General features: G+C 51.2%; 1 protein-coding gene across 2 annotated transcripts in view; it reads right to left on the reverse strand.

Moving 5' to 3' along the window:
* Nucleotides 1-526: 526 nt before the first annotated feature.
* The window catches only part of ugdh (UDP-glucose 6-dehydrogenase), a 49285-nt gene continuing 26905 nt past the window's right edge, over nt 527-22906 (reverse strand). The window contains exons 1-9 of one of the 2 annotated variants that reach the window (XM_071408413.1): nt 21870-22077; nt 16150-16347; nt 13324-13471; nt 12459-12553; nt 10718-10848; nt 7521-7657; nt 3792-3883; nt 3544-3654; nt 527-2867 (exon numbers count right to left, since the gene is read on the reverse strand). In XM_071408413.1, the coding sequence (XP_071264514.1) occupies nt 2754-2867; nt 3544-3654; nt 3792-3883; nt 7521-7657; nt 10718-10848; nt 12459-12553; nt 13324-13471; nt 16150-16347; nt 21870-22043 (1200 nt within the window). In that variant the 5' untranslated portion in view covers nt 22044-22077 and the 3' untranslated portion in view covers nt 527-2753. Of the gene's footprint in view, nt 2868-3543; nt 3655-3791; nt 3884-7520; nt 7658-10717; nt 10849-12458; nt 12554-13323; nt 13472-16149; nt 16348-21869; nt 22078-22906 lie in introns of those variants that run through there. The other variant, XM_071408414.1, reaches the window with a different exon arrangement.

A 22906-nucleotide genomic window follows, 5' to 3' on the forward strand; every position in this document is an offset into this window, starting at 1 on the left:
CCTATGGGGTCTTAGTCAAAAGTAGTGCACCCTATTCCCTATGGGGTCTTAGTCAAATGTAGTGCACCCTATTCCCTATGGGGTCTTAGTCAAATGTAGTGCACCCTATTCCCTATTGGGTCTTAGTCAAAAGTAGTGCACCCTATTCCCTATGGGGTCTTAATCAAATGTAGTGCACCCTATTCCCTATGGGCTCTTAATCAAATGTAGTGCACCCTATTCCCTATGGGGTCTTAATCAAAAGTAGTGCACTATGTGTAGTTGCACCGAGACACGGATCTAAGGTAAGTTTGGAGTATTTCTACCCCCTCCACTGACTTTAGGTATGTGGTTAAGGACCCCTATCTAGTCTGGGGACGTCCCAAACGGCTCCCTGGTCCCTACTCTGTATATATAGTGCACTACTTTTGACCAAGACTCGGAATATATAGTGCACTACTTTTGACCAAGACCCATAGGGAAATATGATATAATTATAGGTTGCACACTAATACCTGAAGCAGTAACAAAGCATTGAGTCTTGTGGTGACAGTTCACATCTTGTTTTATTTAAGTCGCATGTTGATGACATCACTAGTCTATAAAAAAGGCATGAAATGAAAGGATTTGAAGAATCTATTCAATCTGAAATGACACCCTTTATATAGTGCAGTATGTTGGAGCAGGAGAGCACCACGAAAGGGAAAGGGGACGTTGTTTAAGACTCACACTATTTCTGTCTGTATAAAATCGGAACCAGTGATGACAGTTACAACAGGAAATGATATACAGTATTAATGTGATTGGCCAGTTATAACAGGAAGAGGCAGTATTAATGTGATTGGCCAGTTATAACAGGAAGAGGCAGTATTAATGTGATTGGCCAGTTATAACAGGAAATGAGAGACAGTATTAACGTGATTGGCCAGTTATAACAGGAAATGAGAGACAGTATTAATGTGATTGGCCAGTTATAACAGGAAATGAGAGACAGTATTAATGTGATTGGCCAGTTATAACAGGAAATGAGAGGCAGTATTAATGTGATTGGCCAGTTATAACAGGAAATGAGAGGCAGTATTAACGTGATTGGCCAGTTATAACAGGAAATGAGAGACAGTATTAACGTGATTGGCCAGTTATAACAGGAAATGAGAGACAGTATTAATGTGATTGGCCAGTTATAACAGGAAATGAGAGACAGTATTAATGTGATTGGCCAGTTATAACAGGAAATGAGAGGCAGTATTAATGTGATTGGCCAGTTATAACAGGAAATGAGAGGCAGTATTAACGTGATTGGCCAGTTATAACAGGAAATGAGAGACAGTATTAACGTGATTGGCCAGTTATAACAGGAAATGAGAGGCAGTATTAACGTGATTGGCCAGTTATAACAGGAAATGAGAGGCAGTATTAACGTGATTGGCCAGTTATAACAGGAAATGAGAGGCAGTATTAACGTGATTGGCCAGTTATAACAGGAAATGAGAGGCAGTATTAACGTGATTGGCCAGTTATAACAGGAAATGAGAGGCAGTATTAATGTGATTGGCCAGTTATAACAGGAAATTAGATACAGTATTAACGTGATTGGGTAGATATAACAGGAGATAAAACCGTTGAAGTATTGACAACGATCGACAGCATCAAAACGTATTGATTATCAATGATTGTCCTCGTAGAGGAAGACTAGATAGACAGGAGGTAGAGTTTTGATTCTGAGGGGTGTGTCAGACTTTGGTCTTCCTGGTCGGGGGTTCAGGGTTGATGCTAAGGGGTGTGTGTCAGACTTTGGTCTTCCTGGTCAGGGGTTCAGGGTTGATTCTGAGGGGGGGGTGTCAGACTTTGGTCTTCCTGGTCGGGGGTTCAGGGTTGATGCTAAGGGGGGGTGTCAGACTTTGGTCTTCCTGGTCGGGGGTTCAGGGTTGATGCTAAGGGGTGTGTGTCAGACTTTGGTCTTCCTGGTCGGTGGTTCAGGGTTGATGCTGAGGGGTGTGTCAGACTTTGGTCTTCTTGGTCGGTGGTTCAGGGTTGATGCTGAGGGGTGTGTCAGACTTTGGTCTTCTTGGTCGGTGGTTCAGGGTTGATGCTGGGGTGTGTCAGACTTTGGTCTTCTTGGTCGGTGGTTCAGGGTTGATGCTGAGGGGTGTGTCAGACTTTGGTCTTCTTGGTCGGTGGTTCAGGGTTGATGCTGAGGGGTGTGTCAGACTTTGGTCTTCTTGGTCGGTGGTTCAGGGTTGATGCTGAGGGGTGTGTCAGACTTTGGTCTTCTTGGTCGGTGGTTCAGGGTTGATGCTGAGGGGTGTGTCAGACTTTGGTCTTCTTGGTCAAGGGTTCAGGGTTGATGCTGAGGGGTGTCTCAGACTTTGGTCTTCCTGGTCGGGGGTTCAGGGTTGATGCTGAGGTGTGTCAGACTTTGGTCTTCTTGGTCGGGGGTTCAGGGTTGATGCTGAGGGGTGTCTCAGACTTTGGTCTTCTTGGTCGGGGGTTCAGGGTTGATGCTGAGGGGTGTCTCAGACTTTGGTCTTCCTGGTCGGGGGTTCAGGGTTGATGCTGAGGTGTGTCAGACTTTGGTCTTCTTGGTCAGGGTTTCAGGGTTGATGCTGAGGGGTGTCTCAGACTTTGGTCTTCCTGGTCGGGGGTTCAGGGTTGATGCTGAGGTGTGTCAGACTTTGGTCTTCCTGGTCGGGGGTTCAGGGTTGATTCTGAGGGGTGTGTGTCAGACTTTGGTCTTCTTGGTCGGGGGTTCAGGGTTGATGCTGAGGGGTGTGTCAGACTTTGGTCTTCTTGGTCGGGGGTTCAGGGTTGATGCTGATACGAGGGACTCCGGCCGTGGGTGTGTAGGGAATACGAGATGTCGTTACCTTCTTACCGATGGTTTCGATCTGCAGGAAACAGAGAAGAGATGCAGTCTGGTTCTAGTAGTGAGAACACAGTTTTACTGGGTACGGAGGTAACCTCGTCCCCACAGGCTTGACTTGCTGGGGGGCATAGAGCCTGGTAACAGTGTGGGTCTGTCTGGAACTTAGAAGGGGGAGGGATTTACTGAGTAACATGCTAATCAATTAAAAATACTGAGCGAATCACACGACTATGAGGCGTGGCTCTAAAATGGAGGCGGGAGAGACAGAGCCTGAGACCGTTGTTTAATAAAGGACTTTGGAAAAAATGGTGAAAATGGCCAATCAAAATAGATTATCTCATTAACCATATTATTTTTTGGGGGAAACCCAATTGATTCTGAGTTCAGGCAAAATAAAGTTTATATGTGAATTTATAAGATACGTACTTTACAATTTTCCTAAATCACTTCCTTGTTTAACATCACTTCCTAGTTTAACATCACTTCCTTGTTTAAAATCACTGGCGCTTTGAAGTCCACCATGTAGAGGGAGGGTCTAACGGTTCGGCCAGCTGGTGACGGACTGAGAGATCAGCCAATTAAAACCCACCGGCTGTTTTCACTGCTCCTGCCATACCACTTCCAGCGCTGTGAAACCAGGCGGTGAGAGTGTGTGTGTGTGTGTGTGTGTGTGTGTGTGTGTGTGTGTGTGTGTGTACCTGGAAGCCAATGTTCTGCAGGCGGGGGTGCAGTTGGTCCAACAGGCGACGGCCGTCAAACAGAAACGCTGGCTTCAACATGTGGTCGTAGATCCTCTCATAGTCCAGCTCCTACACACACACACACACACACACACACACACACAGTTGATGTTAGGTGTTTATAGGATTGGAGCAGTGTGTGTGTGTGTGTGTGTGTGTGTGTGTGTGTGTGTGTGTGTGTGTGTGTGTGTGTGTGTGTCTCTCACCTTGAACATGTCCCACTCGGTGCAGACGACCAGAGCGTGAGCCCCTTGACAGGCCTGGTAGGGGTCCACTGACACTGTGACCAGCTCAGACACTACAATACACAGATACACCGTTACACAGACACTACAATACACAGATACACCGTTACACAGACACTACAATACACAGATACATAGACACTACAATACACAGATACACCGTTACACAGACACTACAATACACAGATACACCGTTACACAGACACTACAATACACAGATACAACGTTACACAGACACTACAATACACAGATACACCGTTACATAGACACTACAATACACAGATACACAGACACTACAATACACAGATACAATGTTACACAGACACTACAATACACAGATACACCGTTACATAGACACTACAATACACAGATACACCGTTACACAGACACCACAATACACAGATACACCGTTACATAGACACTACAATACACAGATACACCGTTACACAGACACTACAATACACAGATACACCGTTACATAGACACTACAATACACAGATACACCGTTACACAGACACTACAATACACAGATACACCGTTACATAGACACTACAATACACAGATACACCGTTACATAGACACTACAATACACAGATACAACGTTACACAGACACTACAATACACAGATACACAGACACTACAATACACAGATACACCGTTACACAGACACTACAATACACAGATACACCGTTACATAGACACTACAATACACAGATACACAGACACTACAATACACAGATACACCGTTACACAGACACTACAATACACAGATACAACGTTACACAGACACTACAATACACAGATACACCGTTACACAGACACTACAATACACAGATACACCGTTACACAGACACTACAATACACAGATACAATGTTACACAGACACTACAATACACAGATACACCGTTACACAGACACTACAATACACAGATACACCGTTACACAGACACTACAATACACCGTTACACAGACACTACAATACACAGATACACCGTTACATAGACACTACAATACACAGATACACAGACACTACAATACACAGATACACCGTTACACAGACACTACAATACACAGATACAACGTTACACAGACACTACAATACACAGATACACCGTTACACAGACACTACAATACACAGATACACCGTTACATAGACACTACAATACACAGATACAATGTTACACAGACACTACAATACACAGATACACCGTTACACAGACACTACAATACACAGATACACCGTTACACAGACACTACAATACACCGTTACACAGACACTACAATACACAGATACACCGTTACATAGACACTACAATACACAGATACACCGTTACATAGACACTACAATACACAGATACACCGTTACATAGACACTACAATACACAGATACACAGACACTACAATACACAGATACACAGATACACAGACACTACAATACACAGATACACAGACACTACACAGATACACCGTTACACAGACACTACAATACACAGATACACCGTTACATAGACACTACAATACACAGATACACCGTTACATAGACACTACAATACACAGATACACCGTTACACAGACACTACAATACACAGATACACAGACACTACAATACACAGATACACCGTTACACAGACACTACAATACACAGATACACCGTTACATAGACACTACAATACACAGATACACCGTTACATAGACACTACAATACACAGATACACCGTTACATAGACACTACAATACACAGATACACCGTTACACAGACACTACAATACACAGATACACAGACACTACAATACACAGATACACCGTTACACAGACACTACAATACACAGATACACCGTTACATAGACACTACAATACACAGATACACCGTTACATAGACACTACAATACACAGATACACCGTTACATAGACACTACAATACACAGACACACCGTTACATAGACACTACAATACACAGATACACCGTTACATAGACACTACAATACACAGATACACCGTTACACAGACACTACACTACACAGATACACCGTTACATAGACACTACAATACACAGATACACCGTTACATAGACACTACAATACACAGATACAACAATACACAGATACACCGTTACATAGACACTACAATACACAGATACACCGTTACATAGACACTACAATACACAGATACACCGTTACATAGACACTACAATACACAGATACACCGTTACACAGACACTACAATACACAGATACACCGTTACACAGACACTACACTACACAGATACACCGTTACATAGACACTACAATACACAGATACACCGTTACATAGACACTACAATACACAGATACAACAATACACAGATACACCGTTACATAGACACTACAATACACAGATACACCGTTACACAGACACTACAATACACAGATACACCGTTACATAGACACTACAATACACAGATACACCGTTACATAGACACTACAATACACAGATACACCGTTACACAGACACTACAATACACAGATACACCGTTACACAGACACTACACTACACAGATACACCGTTACATAGACACTACAATACACAGATACACCGTTACACAGACACTACAATACACAGATACACCGTTACACAGACACTACAATACACAGATACACCGTTACATAGACACTACAATACACAGATACACCGTTACACAGACACTACAATACACAGATACACAGACACTACAATACACAGATACACCGTTACATAGACACTACAATACACAGATACACCGTTACATAGACACTACAATACACAGATACACCGTTACATAGACACTACAATACACAGATACACCGTTACATAGACACTACAATACACAGATACACCGTTACACAGACACTACAATACACAGATACACCGTTACATAGACACTACAATACACAGATACACCGTTACACAGACACTACAATACACAGATACACAGACACTACAATACACAGATACACCGTTACATAGACACTACAATACACAGATACACCGTTACATAGACACTACAATACACAGATACACCGTTACATAGACACTACAATACACAGATACACCGTTACACAGACACTACAATACACAGATACACCGTTACACAGACACTACAATACACAGATACACCGTTACACAGACACTACAATACACAGATACACCGTTACACAGACACTACAATACACAGATACACCGTTACACAGACACTACAATACACAGATACACCGTTACACAGACACTACAATACACAGATACACCGTTACACAGACACTACAATACACAGATACACCGTTACACAGACACTACAATACACAGATACACAGACACTACAATACACAGATACACCGTTACACAGACACTACAATACACAGATACACCGTTACACAGACACTACAATACACAGATACACCGTTACACAGACACTACAATACACAGACACACAACAGAGTTACAGTTATACATGTGTAAGGGATAATCAACGAGTGCTATTCTGTGGAAACTAATGCACGACTCGTAGAGGAGACAGGCAGGCAGGCAGACAGGCAGACAGGCAGACAGACAGACAGACAGGCAGACAGACAGGCAGGCAGGCAGACAGGCAGACAGGCAGACAGGCACAGACAGACAGGCAGACAGACAGGCAGGCAGACAGGCAGACAGACCCTCCCTTCCCCCCTCCCTCCTCTACCTCTGTGAGGGTCTTCAGAGATGTGTGGTTGAGAGAGGTCCAGAATGATCTGTTCCTTCAGGACTTTAGGGTCGTAGATGTGGAGCTTGGCTCCCTCGTCCATCAGGTACTTAGATATATAGATACTAGAAGACTCCCTGAAAGACACACACACACATTTCAGTTATTTAGCAGGCACTCTGATCCAGAGAGACTTACAGGAGACATTTAGGTTAAATGCCCTGCTCAAGGGCACAGACCGATCTTTTCACCTAGTCGACTGGAAGATTCGAACCAGCGACCTTTCAGCACTGGCCCAACAATCTTAAAATCGCTAAGCTACCTGCCGCCCCATAATATGAATGATTAACTCGGGGGGGGGGGGGGGTGAATATGTGTTCTATATGAATATATCAGGTCAAGGTTCCAAGACAGGCACTTTACCCCTGACACACACCAGAGACCAGACAGACAGACAGACAGAGGAGGAGAGACAGAGAGAGAGGAGACACAGCGAGAGACAGAGAAAGAGGAGACAGAGAGAGAGAGAGAGAGAGAGACAGAGAGAGAGGAGACAGAGAGAGAGAGGCAGAGAGAGAGAGAGAGAGGAGACAGAGACTGAGGACAGAGAGAGAGAGGAGACAGAGACTGAGGAGAGAGAGACAGGCAATACCCTTTACCCCTACACACACTGATTAACCTGACACACTATACAGAGAAAGAGGAGACAGAGAGGAGAGAGACAAATTTAACCCCAATAACTACCGTGGGATATGCATCAACAGCAACCTTGGGAAAATCCTCTGCATTATCATTAACGGCAGACTTGTACATTTCCTCAGGGAAAACAATGTACTGAGCAAATGTCAAATTGTCTTTTTACCAAAATATCGTACGACAGACCACGTATTCACCCTGAACACCCTAATTAACAAACAAACCAAAACAAAGGCAAAGTCTTCTCATGCTTTGTTGATTTCAAAAAAGCTTTCGACTCAATTTGGCATGAGGGTCTACTATACAAATGAATGGAAAGTGGTGTTGGAGGTAAAACATACGACATTATAAAGTCCATGTACACAAACAACAAGTGTGATGTTAAAATTGTCAAAGAACACACATTTCTTCCCACAGGGCCGTGGGGTGAGACAGGGATGCAGCTTAAGCCCCACCCTCTTCAACATATATATCAACGAATTGGCGAGGGCACTAGAACAGTCTGCAGCACCCGGTCTCACCCTACTAGAATCCGAAGTCAAATGTCTACTGTTTGCTGATGATCTGGTGCTTCTGTCACCAACCAAGGAGGGCCTAAAGCAGCACCTAGATCTTCTGCACAGATTCTGCCAGACCTGGGCCCTGACAGTAAATCTCAGTAAGACCAAAATAATGGTGTTCCAAAAAAGGTCCAGTCGCCAGGACCACAAATACAATTTCTATCTAGACACCGTTGCCCTAGAGCACACAAAAAACGATACATACCTCGGCCTAAACATCAGCGCCACAGGTAACTTCCACAAAGCTGTGAACGATTTGAGAGACAAGGCAAGAAGGGCCTTCTATGCCATCAAAAGGAACATAAAATTCAACATACCAATTAGGATCTGGCTAAAAATACTTGAATCAGTCATAGAGCCCATTTCCCTTTATGGTTGTGAGGTCTGGGGTCCGCTCACCAACCAAGATTTCACAAAATGGGACAAACACCAAATTGAGACTCTGCATGCAGAATTCTGCAAAAATATCCTCCGTGTACAACGTAGAACACCAAATAATGCATGCAGAGCAGAATTAGGCCGAAACCCACTAATTATCAAAATCCAGAAAAGAGCCGTTAAATTCTACAACCACCTAAAAGGAAGCGATTCCCAAACCTTCCATAATAAAGCCATCACCCACAGAGAGATGAACCTGGAGAAGAGTCCCCTAAGCAAGCTGGTCCTGGGGCTCTGTTCACAAACACAAACACACCCCACAGAGCCCCAGGACAACAGCACAATTAGACCCAACCAAATCATGAGAAAACAAAAAGATAATTACTTGACACATTGGAAGGAATTAACAAAAAAACAGAGCAAACTAGAATGCTATTTGGCCCTAAACAGAGAGTACACAGTGGCAGAATACCTGACCACTGTGACTGACCCAAACTTAAGGAAAGCTTTGACTATGTACAGACTCAGTGAGCATAGCCTTGCTATTGAGAAAGGTCGCCGTAGGCAGACATGGCTCTCAAGAGAAGACAGGCTATGTGCACACTGCCCACAAAAGGAGGTGGAAACTGAGCTGCACTTCCTAACCTCCTGCCCAATGTATGACCATATTAGAGAGACATATTTCCCTCAGATCCACAAAGAATTAGAAAACAAGCCCGGTTTTGATAAACTCCCATATCTACTGGGTGAAATACCACAGTGTGCCATCACAGCAGCAAGATTTGTGACCTGTTGCCACAAGAAAAGGGCAACCAGTGAAGAACAAACACCATTGTAAATACAACCTATATTTATGTTTATTTATTTTCCCTTTTGTACTTTCACTATTTGCACGTCGTTACAACACTGAATATAGACATAATATGACATTTGTAATGTCTTTATTCTTTTGAAACTTCTGTATGTTAAATGTTTACTGTTCATTTTTATTGTTTATATCACTTTTGTTTATCATCTATTTCACTTGCTTTGGCCATGTTAACATATGTTTCCCATGACAATAAAGACTTTGAATTGAATTGAGAGAGACAGAGCGAGAGAAAGACAGAATTTATGTTTCAAAAAGAGAAGAGGAGAGAGGGAACAAGGAGGAGAGGAGAGAGGGAACGAGGAGGAGAGGGAACGAGAAGAGAGAGGGAACGAGAAGGAGAGGAGAGAGGGAACGAGGAGGAGAGGGAACGAGGAGAGGAAAGAAGGAGGAGAGGAGAGAGGGAAGGAGGAGGAGAGAGGGAACGAGGAGAGAGGGAACGAGAAGGAGAGGAGAGAGGGAACGAGGAGGAGAGGGAACGAGAAGGAGAGAGGGAACGAGAAGGAGAGGAGAGAGGGAACAAGGAGAGAGGGAACAAGGAGAGAGGGAACGAGGAGAGGAAGAGGAGAGAGGGAAGGAGGAGGAGAGGAGAGAGGGAAGGAGGAGGAGAGGAGAGAGGGAACGAGGAGAGAGGGAACGAGGAGAGAGGGAAGGAGGAGGAGAGAGGAGAAGAATAGAAGATAGAAAACAGATACCTGGTGTCTCCAGTGTCTTTCTTAAAGGAGAATCCCAGCAGAGCGATCTTCTTCCCCGTCACTGTGTTAAACAGACAGTCAATGATACGACATGCAAACCTCCTCCGCTGGTACTCATTCATATCAATCACCTGGAGAGAGGGGGGAGGGAGAGGGGGAGGAGGAGGGAGAGGAGGGAGAGGGAGAGGAGGAGGGTGGAGAGAGGGAGGAGGGAGGAGGAGAGGGTGGAGAGAGGGAGGAGGGAGGAGGAGAGGAGGGGGGAGGAGGGGGAGAGGAGGGAGAGGGAGAGGAGGAGGGTGGAGAGAGGGAGGAGGGAGGAGGAGAGGGTGGAGAGAGGGAGGAGGGAGGAGGAGAGGAGGGGGGAGGAGGGAGGAGAGGAGGGGGAGAGGAGAGGAGGGAGAGGAGGGAGAGAGGGAGGAGGGAGAGGGAGAGGAGGAGGGTGGAGAGAGGGAGGAGGGAGGAGGAGAGGGTGGAGAGAGGGAGGAGGGAGGAGGAGAGGAGGGGGGCGGAGGGAGGAGAGGAGGGGGGGAGAGGAGAGGAGGGAGAGGAGGGAGAGAGGGGGAGGAGGGAGAGGAGGAGGGTGGAGGAGGGAGAGGGGGAGGAGGGAGAGGGGGAGGAGGGAGGAGGAGGGAGAGGGGGAGAGGAGGAGGGAGGAGGGAGTGGGGAGAGGGAGAGGGGGAGGAGGAGGGAGAGGTGGGAGGGGGGAGGAGGGAGAGGTGGGAGGGGGAGGAGGGAGAGGTGGGAGGAGGGAGGGGGAGAGGTGGGAGGAGGGAGGGGAGAGAGGGAGAGGTGGGAGGAGAGGGAGAGGTGGGAGGAGGGGGAGAGGGAGAGGTGGGAGGAGGGAGGGGGGAGAGGTGGGAGGAGAGGGAGAGGTGGGAGAGGAGGGAGAGGTGGGAGGAGAGGGAGAGGTGGGAGAGGAGGGAGAGGTGGGAGAGGAGGGAGAGGTGGGAGAAGGGTGGAGAGATGGGAGAGGGGGGAGAGAGGGAGAGGGGGAGAGAGGGAGAGGGGGGAGGGAGGAAGAGAGGGAGGAGGGAGAGGGGGGAGGAGGGTGGGGAGAGGGGGGAGGAGGGTGGAGAGAGGTTGGGAGAGGGAGGAGGAGGGTGGAGGGAGAGGAGGGAGGGAGAGGTGGGAGGAGGAGGGAGATGGAGGGGGGAGATGGAGAGGGGGGAGGGGGGTTGATGGAGAGGGGGGAGGAGGGGGAGGAGGAGGGAGAGGGGGGAGGAGGGGGAGGAGGGAGAGGGAGAAAAGGAAGGATGTGGGATATGAAAGAATAATAAATATAGCTGGGAGCAGCAATGAACGGGGTTCACACTGCGAATCCCCAATAATACATTTTATCATGCTCTTTCCAAGACATTCAAATTCCCTTTATATGGTCAAGATAACCAGCATGTTAAACTATAAAATCACACATTAAAATCAAAAGCCAGTATATATATATATCAGATAACATGTTAACAGACCAGAGGAGACTAATCAGGGGACAGAGAATATTTTAGTGAAGAGGTCACTACTGTGGACTGAGAGGTTATGACGTGGTATGGTTATGACGAGTAAGAACAACTATTCTCCACAGTCAGTGGTGGGTCTGTGTGTGTGTGTGTGTGTGTGTGTGTGTGTGTGTGTGTGTGTGTGTGTGTGTGTGTGTGTGTCTGTGTGTCTGTGTGTGTGTGTGTGTGTGTGTGTCTGTGTGTGTGTGTGTGTGTGTGTGTGTGTGTGTGTGTGTGTCTGCAGTAGCTACCTGTTGCCAGTAAGAAGCCACCTCAGGGAGGTTGAGAGCCTCACACAGATACACCAGGTTTAATACATCCTTCTGGAAACAACTACCACCAAACCCTGGTGGAGGGGGGAGAGATGGGGAGGGAGAGAGATGGGAGGAGGGGTGAGAGAGAGATGGGGAGGGGGGGAGAGATGGGGGGGAGGGGGGAGAGAGAGAGATGGGGGAGGGGGGAGAGAGAGAGATGGGGGAGGGAGAGAGAGAGAGAGATGGGGAGGGAGAGAGAGAGAGAGATGGGGGAGGAGAGAGAGAGAGAGAGATGGGGGAGAGAGAGAGATGGGGGAGGGGGGAGAGAGAGAGAGAGATGGGGAGGGGGGAGAGATGGGGGAGGGAGAGAGAGAGAGAGAGAGATGGGGGAGAGAGAGAGATGGGGGAGGGGGGGAGAGAGAGAGATGGGGGAGGGAGAGAGAGAGAGATGGGGGAGGGAGAGAGAGAGAGATGGGGAGGGAGGAGAGAGAGAGATGGGGAGGGAGAGAGAGAGAGCGATGGGGGAGAGAGAGAGAGAGAGCGATGGGGGAGAGAGAGAGAGATGGGAGGGGGGGAGAGAGAGAGAGATGGGAGGGGGGGAGAGAGAGAGAGATGGGAGGGGGGAGAGAGAGAGAGATGGGAGGGGGGGAGAGAGAGAGAGATGGGGAGAGAGAGAGAGAGAGAGATGGGGAGAGAGAGAGATGGGGAGAGAGAGAGAGAGAGAGAGAGAGAGAGAGAGAGAGAGAGATGAAATGATATTAAGGGTTATGACTGCAGTACAACAGTGTGTGTGTGTGTGTGTGTGTGTGTCTCTCTGTGTGTGTCTCGTGTGTGTGTGTGTGTGTGTGTGTGTGTGACGTACCCACGCTGGCCTTCAGGAACTTGCTGCCTATCCTCTGGTCCATGCCGATGGCTAGAGCCACCTCCTCTACGTCAGCCCCCGTTGACTCACACAGAGCACTGATACTGTTGATGCTGCTGATACGCTGGGCTAGGAACGCATTGGCTGCCTGACACACACACACACACACACACACACACACACACACACACACACAGACATACCAGTTAATCCCAGCAGACTGTAGTCAGAGACAGCGACCCCCCCAGACGTACCAGTTAATCCCAGCAGACTGTAGTCAGAGACAGCGACCCCCCCCCCCCCCCAGACGTACCAGTTAATCCCAGCAGACTGTAGTCAGAGACAGCGACCCCCCCCCCCCAGACGTACCAGTTAATCCCAGCAGACTGTAGTCAGAGAGAGACAGCGACCCCCCCCCAGACGTACCAGTTAATCCCAGCAGACTGTAGTCAGAGAGAGACAGCGACCCCCCCCCCAGACGTACCAGTTAATCCCAGCAGACTGTAGTCAGAGAGAGACAGCGACCCCCCCAGACGTACCAGTTAATCCCAGCAGACTGTAGTCAGAGAGACAGCGACCCCCCCCCCAGACGTACCAGTTAATCCCAGCACTGTAGTCAGAGAAAGACAGCGACCCCCCCCCAGACGTACCAGTTAATCCCAGCAGACTGTAGTCAGAGAGAGACAGCGACCCCCCCCAGACGTACCAGTTAATCCCAGCAGACTGTAGTCAGAGAGAGACAGCGAACCCCCCCCCAGACGTACCAGTTAATCCCAGCAGACTGTAGTCAGAGACAGCGACCCCCCCCAGACGTACCAGTTAATCCCAGCAGACTGTAGTCAGAGAGAGACAGCGACCCCCCCCCAGACGTACCAGTTAATCCCAGCAGACTGTAGTCAGAGAGAGACAGCGACCCCCCCCAGACGTACCAGTTAATCCCAGCAGACTGTAGTCAGACAGCGACCCCCCCCAGACGTACCAGTTAATCCCAGCAGACTGTAGTCAGAGAAAGACAGCGACCCCCCCCAGACGTACCAGTTAATCCCAGCAGACTGTAGTCAGAGAGAGACAGCGACCCCCCCCCCAGACGTACCAGTTAATCCCAGCAGACTGTAGTCAGAGAGAGACAGCGACCCCCCCCAGACGTACCAGTTAATCCCAGCAGACTGTAGTCAGAGAGAGACAGCGACCCCCCCCCAGACGTACCAGTTAATCCCAGCAGACTGTAGTCAGAGAGAGACAGCGACCCCCCCCAGACGTACCAGTTAATCCCAGCAGACTGTAGTCAGAGAGAGACAGCGACCCCCCCCCAGACGTACCAGTTAATCCCAGCAGACTGTAGTCAGAGAGAGACAGCGACCCCCCCCAGACGTACCAGTTAATCCCAGCAGACTGTAGTCAGAGAGAGACAGCGACCCCCCCCAGACGTACCAGTTAATCCCAGCAGACTGTAGTCAGAGAGAGACAGCGACCCCCCCCAGACGTACCAGTTAATCCCAGCAGACTGTAGTCAGAGAGAGACAGCGACCCCCCCCAGACGTACCAGTTAATCCCAGCAGACTGTAGTCAGAGAGAGACAGCGACCCCCCCCCAGACGTACCAGTTAATCCCAGCAGACTGTAGTCAGAGAGAGACAGCGACCCCCCCCCCAGACGTACCAGTTAATCCCAGCAGACTGTAGTCAGAGAGACAGCGACCCCCCCCCAGACGTACCAGTTAATCCCAGCAGACTGTAGTCAGAGAGAGACAGCGACCCCCCCCCAGACGTACCAGTTAATCCCAGCAGACTGTAGTCAGAGAGAGACAGCGACCCCCCCCCCAGACGTACCAGTTAATCCCAGCAGACTGTAGTCAGAGAGAGACAGCGACCCCCCCCAGACGTACCAGTTAATCCCAGCAGACTGTAGTCAGAGAGAGACAGCGACCCCCCCCCAGACGTACCAGTTAATCCCAGCAGACTGTAGTCAGAGAGAGACAGCGACCCCCCCCCAGACGTACCAGTTAATCCCAGCAGACTGTAGTCAGAGAGAGACAGCGACCCCCCCCAGACGTACCAGTTAATCCCAGCAGACTGTAGTCAGAGAGAGACAGCGACCCCCCCCCAGACGTACCAGTTAATCCCAGCAGACTGTAGTCAGAGAGAGACAGCGACCCCCCCCAGACGTACCAGTTAATCCCAGCAGACTGTAGTCAGAGAGAGACAGCGACCCCCCCCAGACGTACCAGTTAATCCCAGCAGACTGTAGTCAGAGAGAGACAGCGACCCCCCCCAGACGTACCAGTTAATCCCAGCAGACTGTAGTCAGAGAGAGACAGCGACCCCCCCCAGACGTACCAGTTAATCCCAGCAGACTGTAGTCAGAGAGAGACAGCGACCCCCCCCAGACGTACCAGTTAATCCCAGCAGACTGTAGTCAGAGAGCGACCCCCAGACGTACCAGTTAATCCCAGCAGACTGTAGTCAGAGAGACAGCGACCCCCAGACGTACCAGTTAATCCCAGCAGACTGTAGTCAGAGAGAGACAGCGACCCCCCCCAGACGTACCAGTTAATCCCAGCAGACTGTAGTCAGAGAAAGACAGCGACCCCCCCAGACGTACCAGTTAATCCCAGCAGACTGTAGTCAGAGAGAGACAGCGACCCCCCCCAGACGTACCAGTTAATCCCAGCAGACTGTAGTCAGAGAGAGACAGCGACCCCCCCCCAGACGTACCAGTTAATCCCAGCAGACTGTAGTCAGAGAGAGACAGCGACCCCCCCCAGACGTACCAGTTAATCCCAGCAGACTGTAGTCAGAGGCAGCGACCCCCCCCCCCCCAGACGTACCAGTTTGGAGAGTTCTGAGGACCAGGTGTTGGTGGTGATGATGCGGGTCTTGGGGACCCAACGTTCGTAGACGTCACACAGAGCCCTGATCGCCCTCTGACCTTCCGCCGTCTCGTCTCCACCAATCAGGACGCGGTCTGGCTCCTTCAGGTCACGTACCGCCGTACCTTCCGCCAGGAACTCTGGGTTGGACAGCACCTACACACACACACACACACACACACACACACACACACACACACACACACACACACACACACACACACACACACACACACACACACACACACACACACACACACACACACACACAGAGATATAAACACACACACACACAGAGAGATATAAACATAAACACACACACACACACACACACACACACAGAGAGATATAAACACACACACACACACACACACACACACAGAGAGATATAAACACACACACACACACAGAGATATAAACACACACACACACACACAGATATAAACACACACACAGAGATATAAACACACACACACACACACACACACACACACACATATATAAATATTGGTGGTGTGTGTAGCTCCTCCTACCTGCAGGTTGAGGTGGGGTTTGGTGGTGTGTGTAGCTCCTCCTACCTGCAGGTTGAGGTGGGGTTTGGTTGTGTGTGTAGCTCCTCCTACCTGCAGGTTGAGGTTGGGTTTGGTGGTGTGTGTAGCTCCTCCTACCTGCAGGTGGGGTTTGGTGGTGTGTGTAGCTCCTCCTACCTGCAGGTTGAGGTGGGGTTTGGTGGTGTGTGTAGCTCCACCTACCTGCAGGTTGAGGTGGGGTTTGGTGGTGTGTGTAGCTCCTCCTACCTGCAGGTTGAGGTGGGGTTTGGTGGTGTGTGTGTAGCTCCTCCTACCTGCAGGTTGGGGTTTGGTGGTGTGTGTAGCTCCTCCTACCTGCAGGTTGAGGGTGGGGTTGGTGGTGTGTGTAGCTCCTCCTTCCTGCAGGTGGAGGTGGGGTTTGGTGGTGTGTGTAGCTCCTCCTACCTGCAGGTTGAGGTGGGGTTTGGTGGTGTGTGTAGCTCCTCCTACCTGCAGGTTGAGGTGGGGTTTGGTGGTGTGTGTAGCTCCTCCTACCTGCAGGTTGAGGTGGGGTTTGGTGGTGTGTGTAGCTCCTCCTACCTGCAGGTTGAGGTGGGGTTTGGTGGTGTGTGTAGCTCCTCCTACCTGCAGGTTGAGGTGGGGTTTGGTGGTGTGTGTAGCTCCTCCTACCTGCAGGTTGAGGTGGGGTTTGGTGGTGTGTGTAGCTCCTCCTACCTGCAGGTTGAGGTGGGGTTTGGTGGTGTGTGTAGCTCCTCCTACCTGCAGGTTGGGTTTGGTGGTGTGTGTAGCTCCTCCTACCTGCAGGTTGAGGTGGGGTTTGGTGGTGTGTGTAGCTCCTCCTACCTGCAGGTTGAGGTGGGGTTTGGTGGTGTGTGTAGCTCCTCCTACCTGCAGGTGGGGTTTGGTGGTGTGTGTAGCTCCTCCTACCTGCAGGTTGAGGTGGGGTTTGGTGGTGTGTGTAGCTCCTCCTACCTGCAGGTTGAGGGTGGGGTTTGGTGGTGTGTGTAGCTCCTCCTACCTGCAGGTAGAGGTGGGGTTTGGTGGTGTGTGTAGCTCCTCCTACCTGCAGGTTGAGGTGGGGTTTGGTGGTGTGTGTAGCTCCTCCTACCTGCAGGTTGAGGTGGGGTTTGGTGGTGTGTGTAGCTCCTCCTACCTGCAGGTTGAGGTGGGGTTTGGTGGTGTGTGTAGCTCCTCCTACCTGCAGGTTGAGGTGGGGTTTGGTGGTGTGTGTAGCTCCTCCTACCTGCAGGTTGGGGTGGGGTTTGGTGGTGTGTGTAGCTCCTCCTACCTGCAGGTTGAGGTGGGGCTTGGTGGTGTGTGTAGCTCCTCCTACCTGCAGGTTGAGGTGGGGTTTGGTGGTGTGTGTAGCTCCTCCTACCTGCAGGTTGGGTTTGGTGGTGTGTGTAGCTCCTCCTACCTGCAGGTTGAGGTTGGGTTTGGTGGTGTGTGTAGCTCCTCCTACCTGCAGGTTGAGGTGGGGTTTGGTGGTGTGTGTTGCTCCACCTACCTGCACGTTTAGTTTGGTGGTGTGTGTAGCTCCTCCTACCTGCAGGTTGAGGTGGGGTTTGGTTGTGTGTGTAGCTCCTCCTACCTGCAGGTTGAGGTGGGGTTTGGTGGTGTGTGTAGCTCCTCCTACCTGCAGGTTGAGGTGGGGTTTGGTTGTGTGTGTAGCTCCTCCTACCTGCAGGTTGAGGTTGGGTTTGGTGGTGTGTGTAGCTCCTCCTACCTGCAGGTGGGGTTTGGTGGTGTGTGTAGCTCCTCCTACCTGCAGGTGGGGTTTGGTGGTGTGTGTAGCTCCTCCTACCTGCAGGTTGAGGTGGGGTTTGGTGGTGTGTGTAGCTCCTCCTACCTGCAGGTTGAGGTGGGGTTTGGTGGTGTGTGTAGCTCCTCCTACCTGCAGGTTGAGGTGGGGTTGTGGTGTGTAGCTCCTCCTACCTGCAGGTTGAGGTGGGGTTTGGTGGTGTGTGTAGCTCCTCCTACCTGCAGGTTGGAGGTGGGGTTTGGTGGTGTGTGTAGCTCCTCCTACCTGCAGGTGGAGGTGGGGTTTGGGTGGTGTAGCTCCTCCTACCTGCAGGTGGAGGTTGGGTTTGGTGGTGTGTGTAGCTCCTCCTACCTGCAGGTGGAGGTGGGGTTTGGTGGTGTGTGTAGCTCCTCCTACCTGCAGGTTGAGGTGGGGTTTGGTGGTGTGTGTAGCTCCTCCTACCTGCAGGTGGAGGTGGGGTTTGGTGGTGTGTGTAGCTCCTCCTACCTGCAGGTTGAGGTGGGGTTTGGTGGTGTGTGTAGCTCCTCCTACCTGCAGGTTGAGGTGGGGTTTGGTGGTGTGTGTAGCTCCTCCTACCTGCAGGTGGAGGTGGGGTTGTGTGGTGTGTGTAGCTCCTCCTACCTGCAGGTTGAGGTGGGGCTTGGTGGTGTGTGTAGCTCCTCCTACCTGCAGGTTGAGGTGGGGTTTGGTGTGTAGCTCCTCCTACCTGCAGGTTGGGTTTGGTGGTGTGTGTAGCTCCTCCTACCTGCAGGTTGGGTTTGGTGGTGTGTGTAGCTCCTCCTACCTGCAGGTGGAGGTGGGGTTTGGTGGTGTGTGTAGCTCCTCCTACCTGCAGGTGGAGGTGGGGTTTGGTGGTGTGTGTAGCTCCTCCTACCTGCAGGTTGAGGTGGGGTTTGGTGTGTAGCTCCTCCTACCTGCAGGTTGGGGTGGGGTTGTGTGGTGTGTGTAGCTCCTCCTACCTGCAGGTTGAGGTGGGGCTTGGTGGTGTGTGTAGCTCCTCCTACCTGCAGGTTGAGGTGGGGTTTGGTGTGTAGCTCCTCCTACCTGCAGGTTGAGGTAGGGTTTGGTGGTGTGTGTAGCTCCTCCTACCTGCAGGTTGAGGTGGGGTTTGGTGGTGTGTGTAGCTCCTCCTACCTGCAGGTTGAGGTTGGGTTTGGTGGTGTGTGTAGCTCCTCCTACCTGCAGGTGGGGTTTGGTGGTGTGTGTAGCTCCTCCTACCTGCAGGTTGAGGTGGGGTTTGGTGTGTAGCTCCTCCTACCTGCAGGTTGAGGTGGGGTTTGGTGTGTAGCTCCTCCTACCTGCAGGTTGAGGTGGGGTTTGGTGGTGTGTGTAGCTCCACCTACCTGCAGGTTGAGGTGGGGTTTGGTGTGTAGCTCCTCCTACCTGCAGGTGGAGGTGGGGTTTGGTGTGTAGCTCCTCCTACCTGCAGGTGGAGGTGGGGTTTGGTGTGTAGCTCCTCCTACCTGCAGGTGGAGGTGGGGTTTGGTGTGTAGCTCCTCCTACCTGCAGGTGGAGGTGGGGTTTGGTGTGTAGCTCCTCCTACCTGCAGGTTGAGGTTGGGTTTGGTGGTGTGTGTAGCTCCTCCTACCTGCAGGTGGGGTTTGGTGGTGTGTGTAGCTCCTCCTACCTGCAGGTTGGGTTTGGTGGTGTGTGTAGCTCCTCCTACCTGCAGGTTGAGGTGGGGTTTGGTGGTGTGTGTAGCTCCTCCTACCTGCAGGTTGGAGGTGGGGTTTGGTGGTGTGTGTAGCTCCTCCTACCTGCAGGTGGAGGTGGGGTTTGGTGGTGTGTGTAGCTCCTCCTACCTGCAGGTTGAGGTGGGGTTTGGTGGTGTGTAGCTCCTCCTACCTGCAGGTGGAGGTGGGGTTTGGTGTGTAGCTCCTCCTACCTGCAGGTGGAGGTGGGGTTTGGTGGTGTGTGTAGCTCCTCCTACCTGCAGGTGGGGTTTGGTGGTGTGTGTAGCTCCTCCTACCTGCAGGTTGAGGTGGGGTTTGGTGGTGTGTGTAGCTCCTCCTACCTGCAGGTTGAGGTGGGGTTTGGTGGTGTGTGTAGCTCCTCCTACCTGCAGGTGGAGGTGGGGTTTGTTGGTGTGTGTAGCTCCTCCTACCTGCAGGTTGAGGTGGGGTTTGGTGGTGTGTGTAGCTCCTCCTACCTGCAGGTGGAGGTGGGGTTTGGTGGTGTGTGTAGCTCCTCCTACCTGCAGGTGGAGGTGGGGTTTGGTGGTGTGTGTAGCTCCTCCTACCTGCAGGTGGGGTTTGGTGGTGTGTGTAGCTCCTCCTACCTGCAGGTTGAGGTTGGGTTTGGTGGTGTGTGTAGCTCCTCCTACCTGCAGGTTGAGGTGGGGTTTGGTGGTGTGTGTAGCTCCTCCTACCTGCAGGTTGAGGTGGGGTTTGGTGTGTAGCTCCTCCTACCTGCAGATTGAGGTGGGGTTTGGTGGTGTGTGTAGCTCCACCTACCTGCAGGTTGAGGTGGGGTTTGGTGTGTAGCTCCTCCTACCTGCAGGTGGAGGTGGGGTTTGGTGTGTAGCTCCTCCTACCTGCAGGTGGAGGTGGGGTTTGGTGTGTAGCTCCTCCTACCTGCAGGTGGAGGTGGGGTTTGGTGTGTAGCTCCTCCTACCTGCAGGTGGAGGTGGGGTTTGGTGTGTAGCTCCTCCTACCTGCAGGTGGAGGTGGGGTTTGGTGGTGTGTGTAGCTCCTCCTACCTGCAGGTGGAGGTGGGGTTTGGTGGTGTGTGTAGCTCCTCCTACCTGCAGGTGGGGTTTGGTGGTGTGTGTAGCTCCTCCTACCTGCAGGTTGAGGTGGGGTTTGGTGGGTGTGTAGCTCCTCCTACCTGCAGGTTGAGGTGGGGTTTGGTGTGTAGCTCCTCCTACCTGCAGGTTGAGGTGGGGTTTGGTGTGTAGCTCCTCCTACCTGCAGGTTGAGGTGGGGTTTGGTGTGTAGCTCCTCCTACCTGCAGGTGGAGGTGGGGTTTGGTGTGTAGCTCCTCCTACCTGCAGGTTGAGGTGGGGTTTGGTGTGTAGCTCCTCCTACCTGCAGGTGGAGGTGGGGTTTGGTGTGTAGCTCCTCCTACCTGCAGGTGGAGGTGGGGTTTGGTGTGTAGCTCCTCCTACCTGCAGGTGGAGGTGGGGTTTGGTGTGTAGCTCCTCCTACCTGCAGGTGGAGGTGGGGTTTGGTGTGTAGCTCCTCCTACCTGCAGGTGGAGGTGGGGTTTGGTGTGTAGCTCCTCCTACCTGCAGGTGGAGGTGGGGTTTGGTGTGTAGCTCCTCCTACCTGCAGGTGGAGGTGGGGTTTGGTGTGTAGCTCCTCCTACCTGCAGGTGGAGGTGGGGTTTGGTGTGTAGCTCCTCCTACCTGCAGGTTGAGGTGGGGTTTGGTGTGTAGCTCCTCCTACCTGCAGGTGGAGGTGGGGTTTGGTGTTGGCGTCGAAGATCCGTCTGATGCTCTCAGCCGCTCGGACCGGAACCGTGCTCTTCTCCGTGACGATCTTGTAACCGTTGGAAACCTCTACGATGCGGCGAGCACAGGCCTCTATGTACTTTAGGTCGGCTGCACGCCCCTTCCCCATCCCATAGGTCTTAGTGGGGGTGTTCACCTGGGGAGGGGGGAGGGGGGGGGTTAGACTGATGGAAGACAGGAACTCAGACACACAATACAGACAGACAGAGAGACAGACAGACAGAGAGAAACACACACACAGAGACGGACAGAGAGACGGACAGACAGACAGACAGACAGACAGACAGAGAGACAGACAGAGAGACAGACAGACAGACAGACAGACAGAGAGACGGACAGAGAGACAGACAGAGAGACGGACAGAGAGACGGACAGAGAGACGGACAGAGAGACGGACAGACACAGAGAGACGGACAGAGAGACGGACAGAGAGACGGACAGAGAGACGGACAGAGAGACGGACAGAGAGACGGACATACACACAGAGAGACGGACACAGAGACGGACAGAGAGACGGACAGAGACACAGAGACGGACAGAGAGACGGACAGAGAGACGGACAGAGAGACGGACAGAGAGACGGACAGAGACACAGAGACGGACAGAGAGACAGAGACGGACAGAGAGACGGACAGAGAGACGGACAGAGAGACGGACAGAGAGACGGACAGACACACAGAGACGGACAGAGAGACAGAGACGGACAGAGAGACGGACAGAGAGACAGAGACGGACAGAGACACAGAGACGGACAGAGAGACGGACAGAGAGACGGACAGACGAGACAGAGACGGACAGAGAGACGGACAGAGAGACGGACAGAGAGACGGACAGACACACAGAGACGGACAGAGACACAGAGACGGACAGAGAGACGGACAGAGAGACGGACAGAGAGACAGAGACGGACAGAGAGACGGACAGAGAGACGGACAGAGAGACGGACAGAGAGACGGACAGACACACAGAGAC

The sequence above is a fragment of the Salvelinus alpinus genome, chromosome 6, assembly GCF_045679555.1.
Source record: "Salvelinus alpinus chromosome 6, SLU_Salpinus.1, whole genome shotgun sequence".
Classification (NCBI taxonomy): domain Eukaryota; kingdom Metazoa; phylum Chordata; class Actinopteri; order Salmoniformes; family Salmonidae; genus Salvelinus; species Salvelinus alpinus.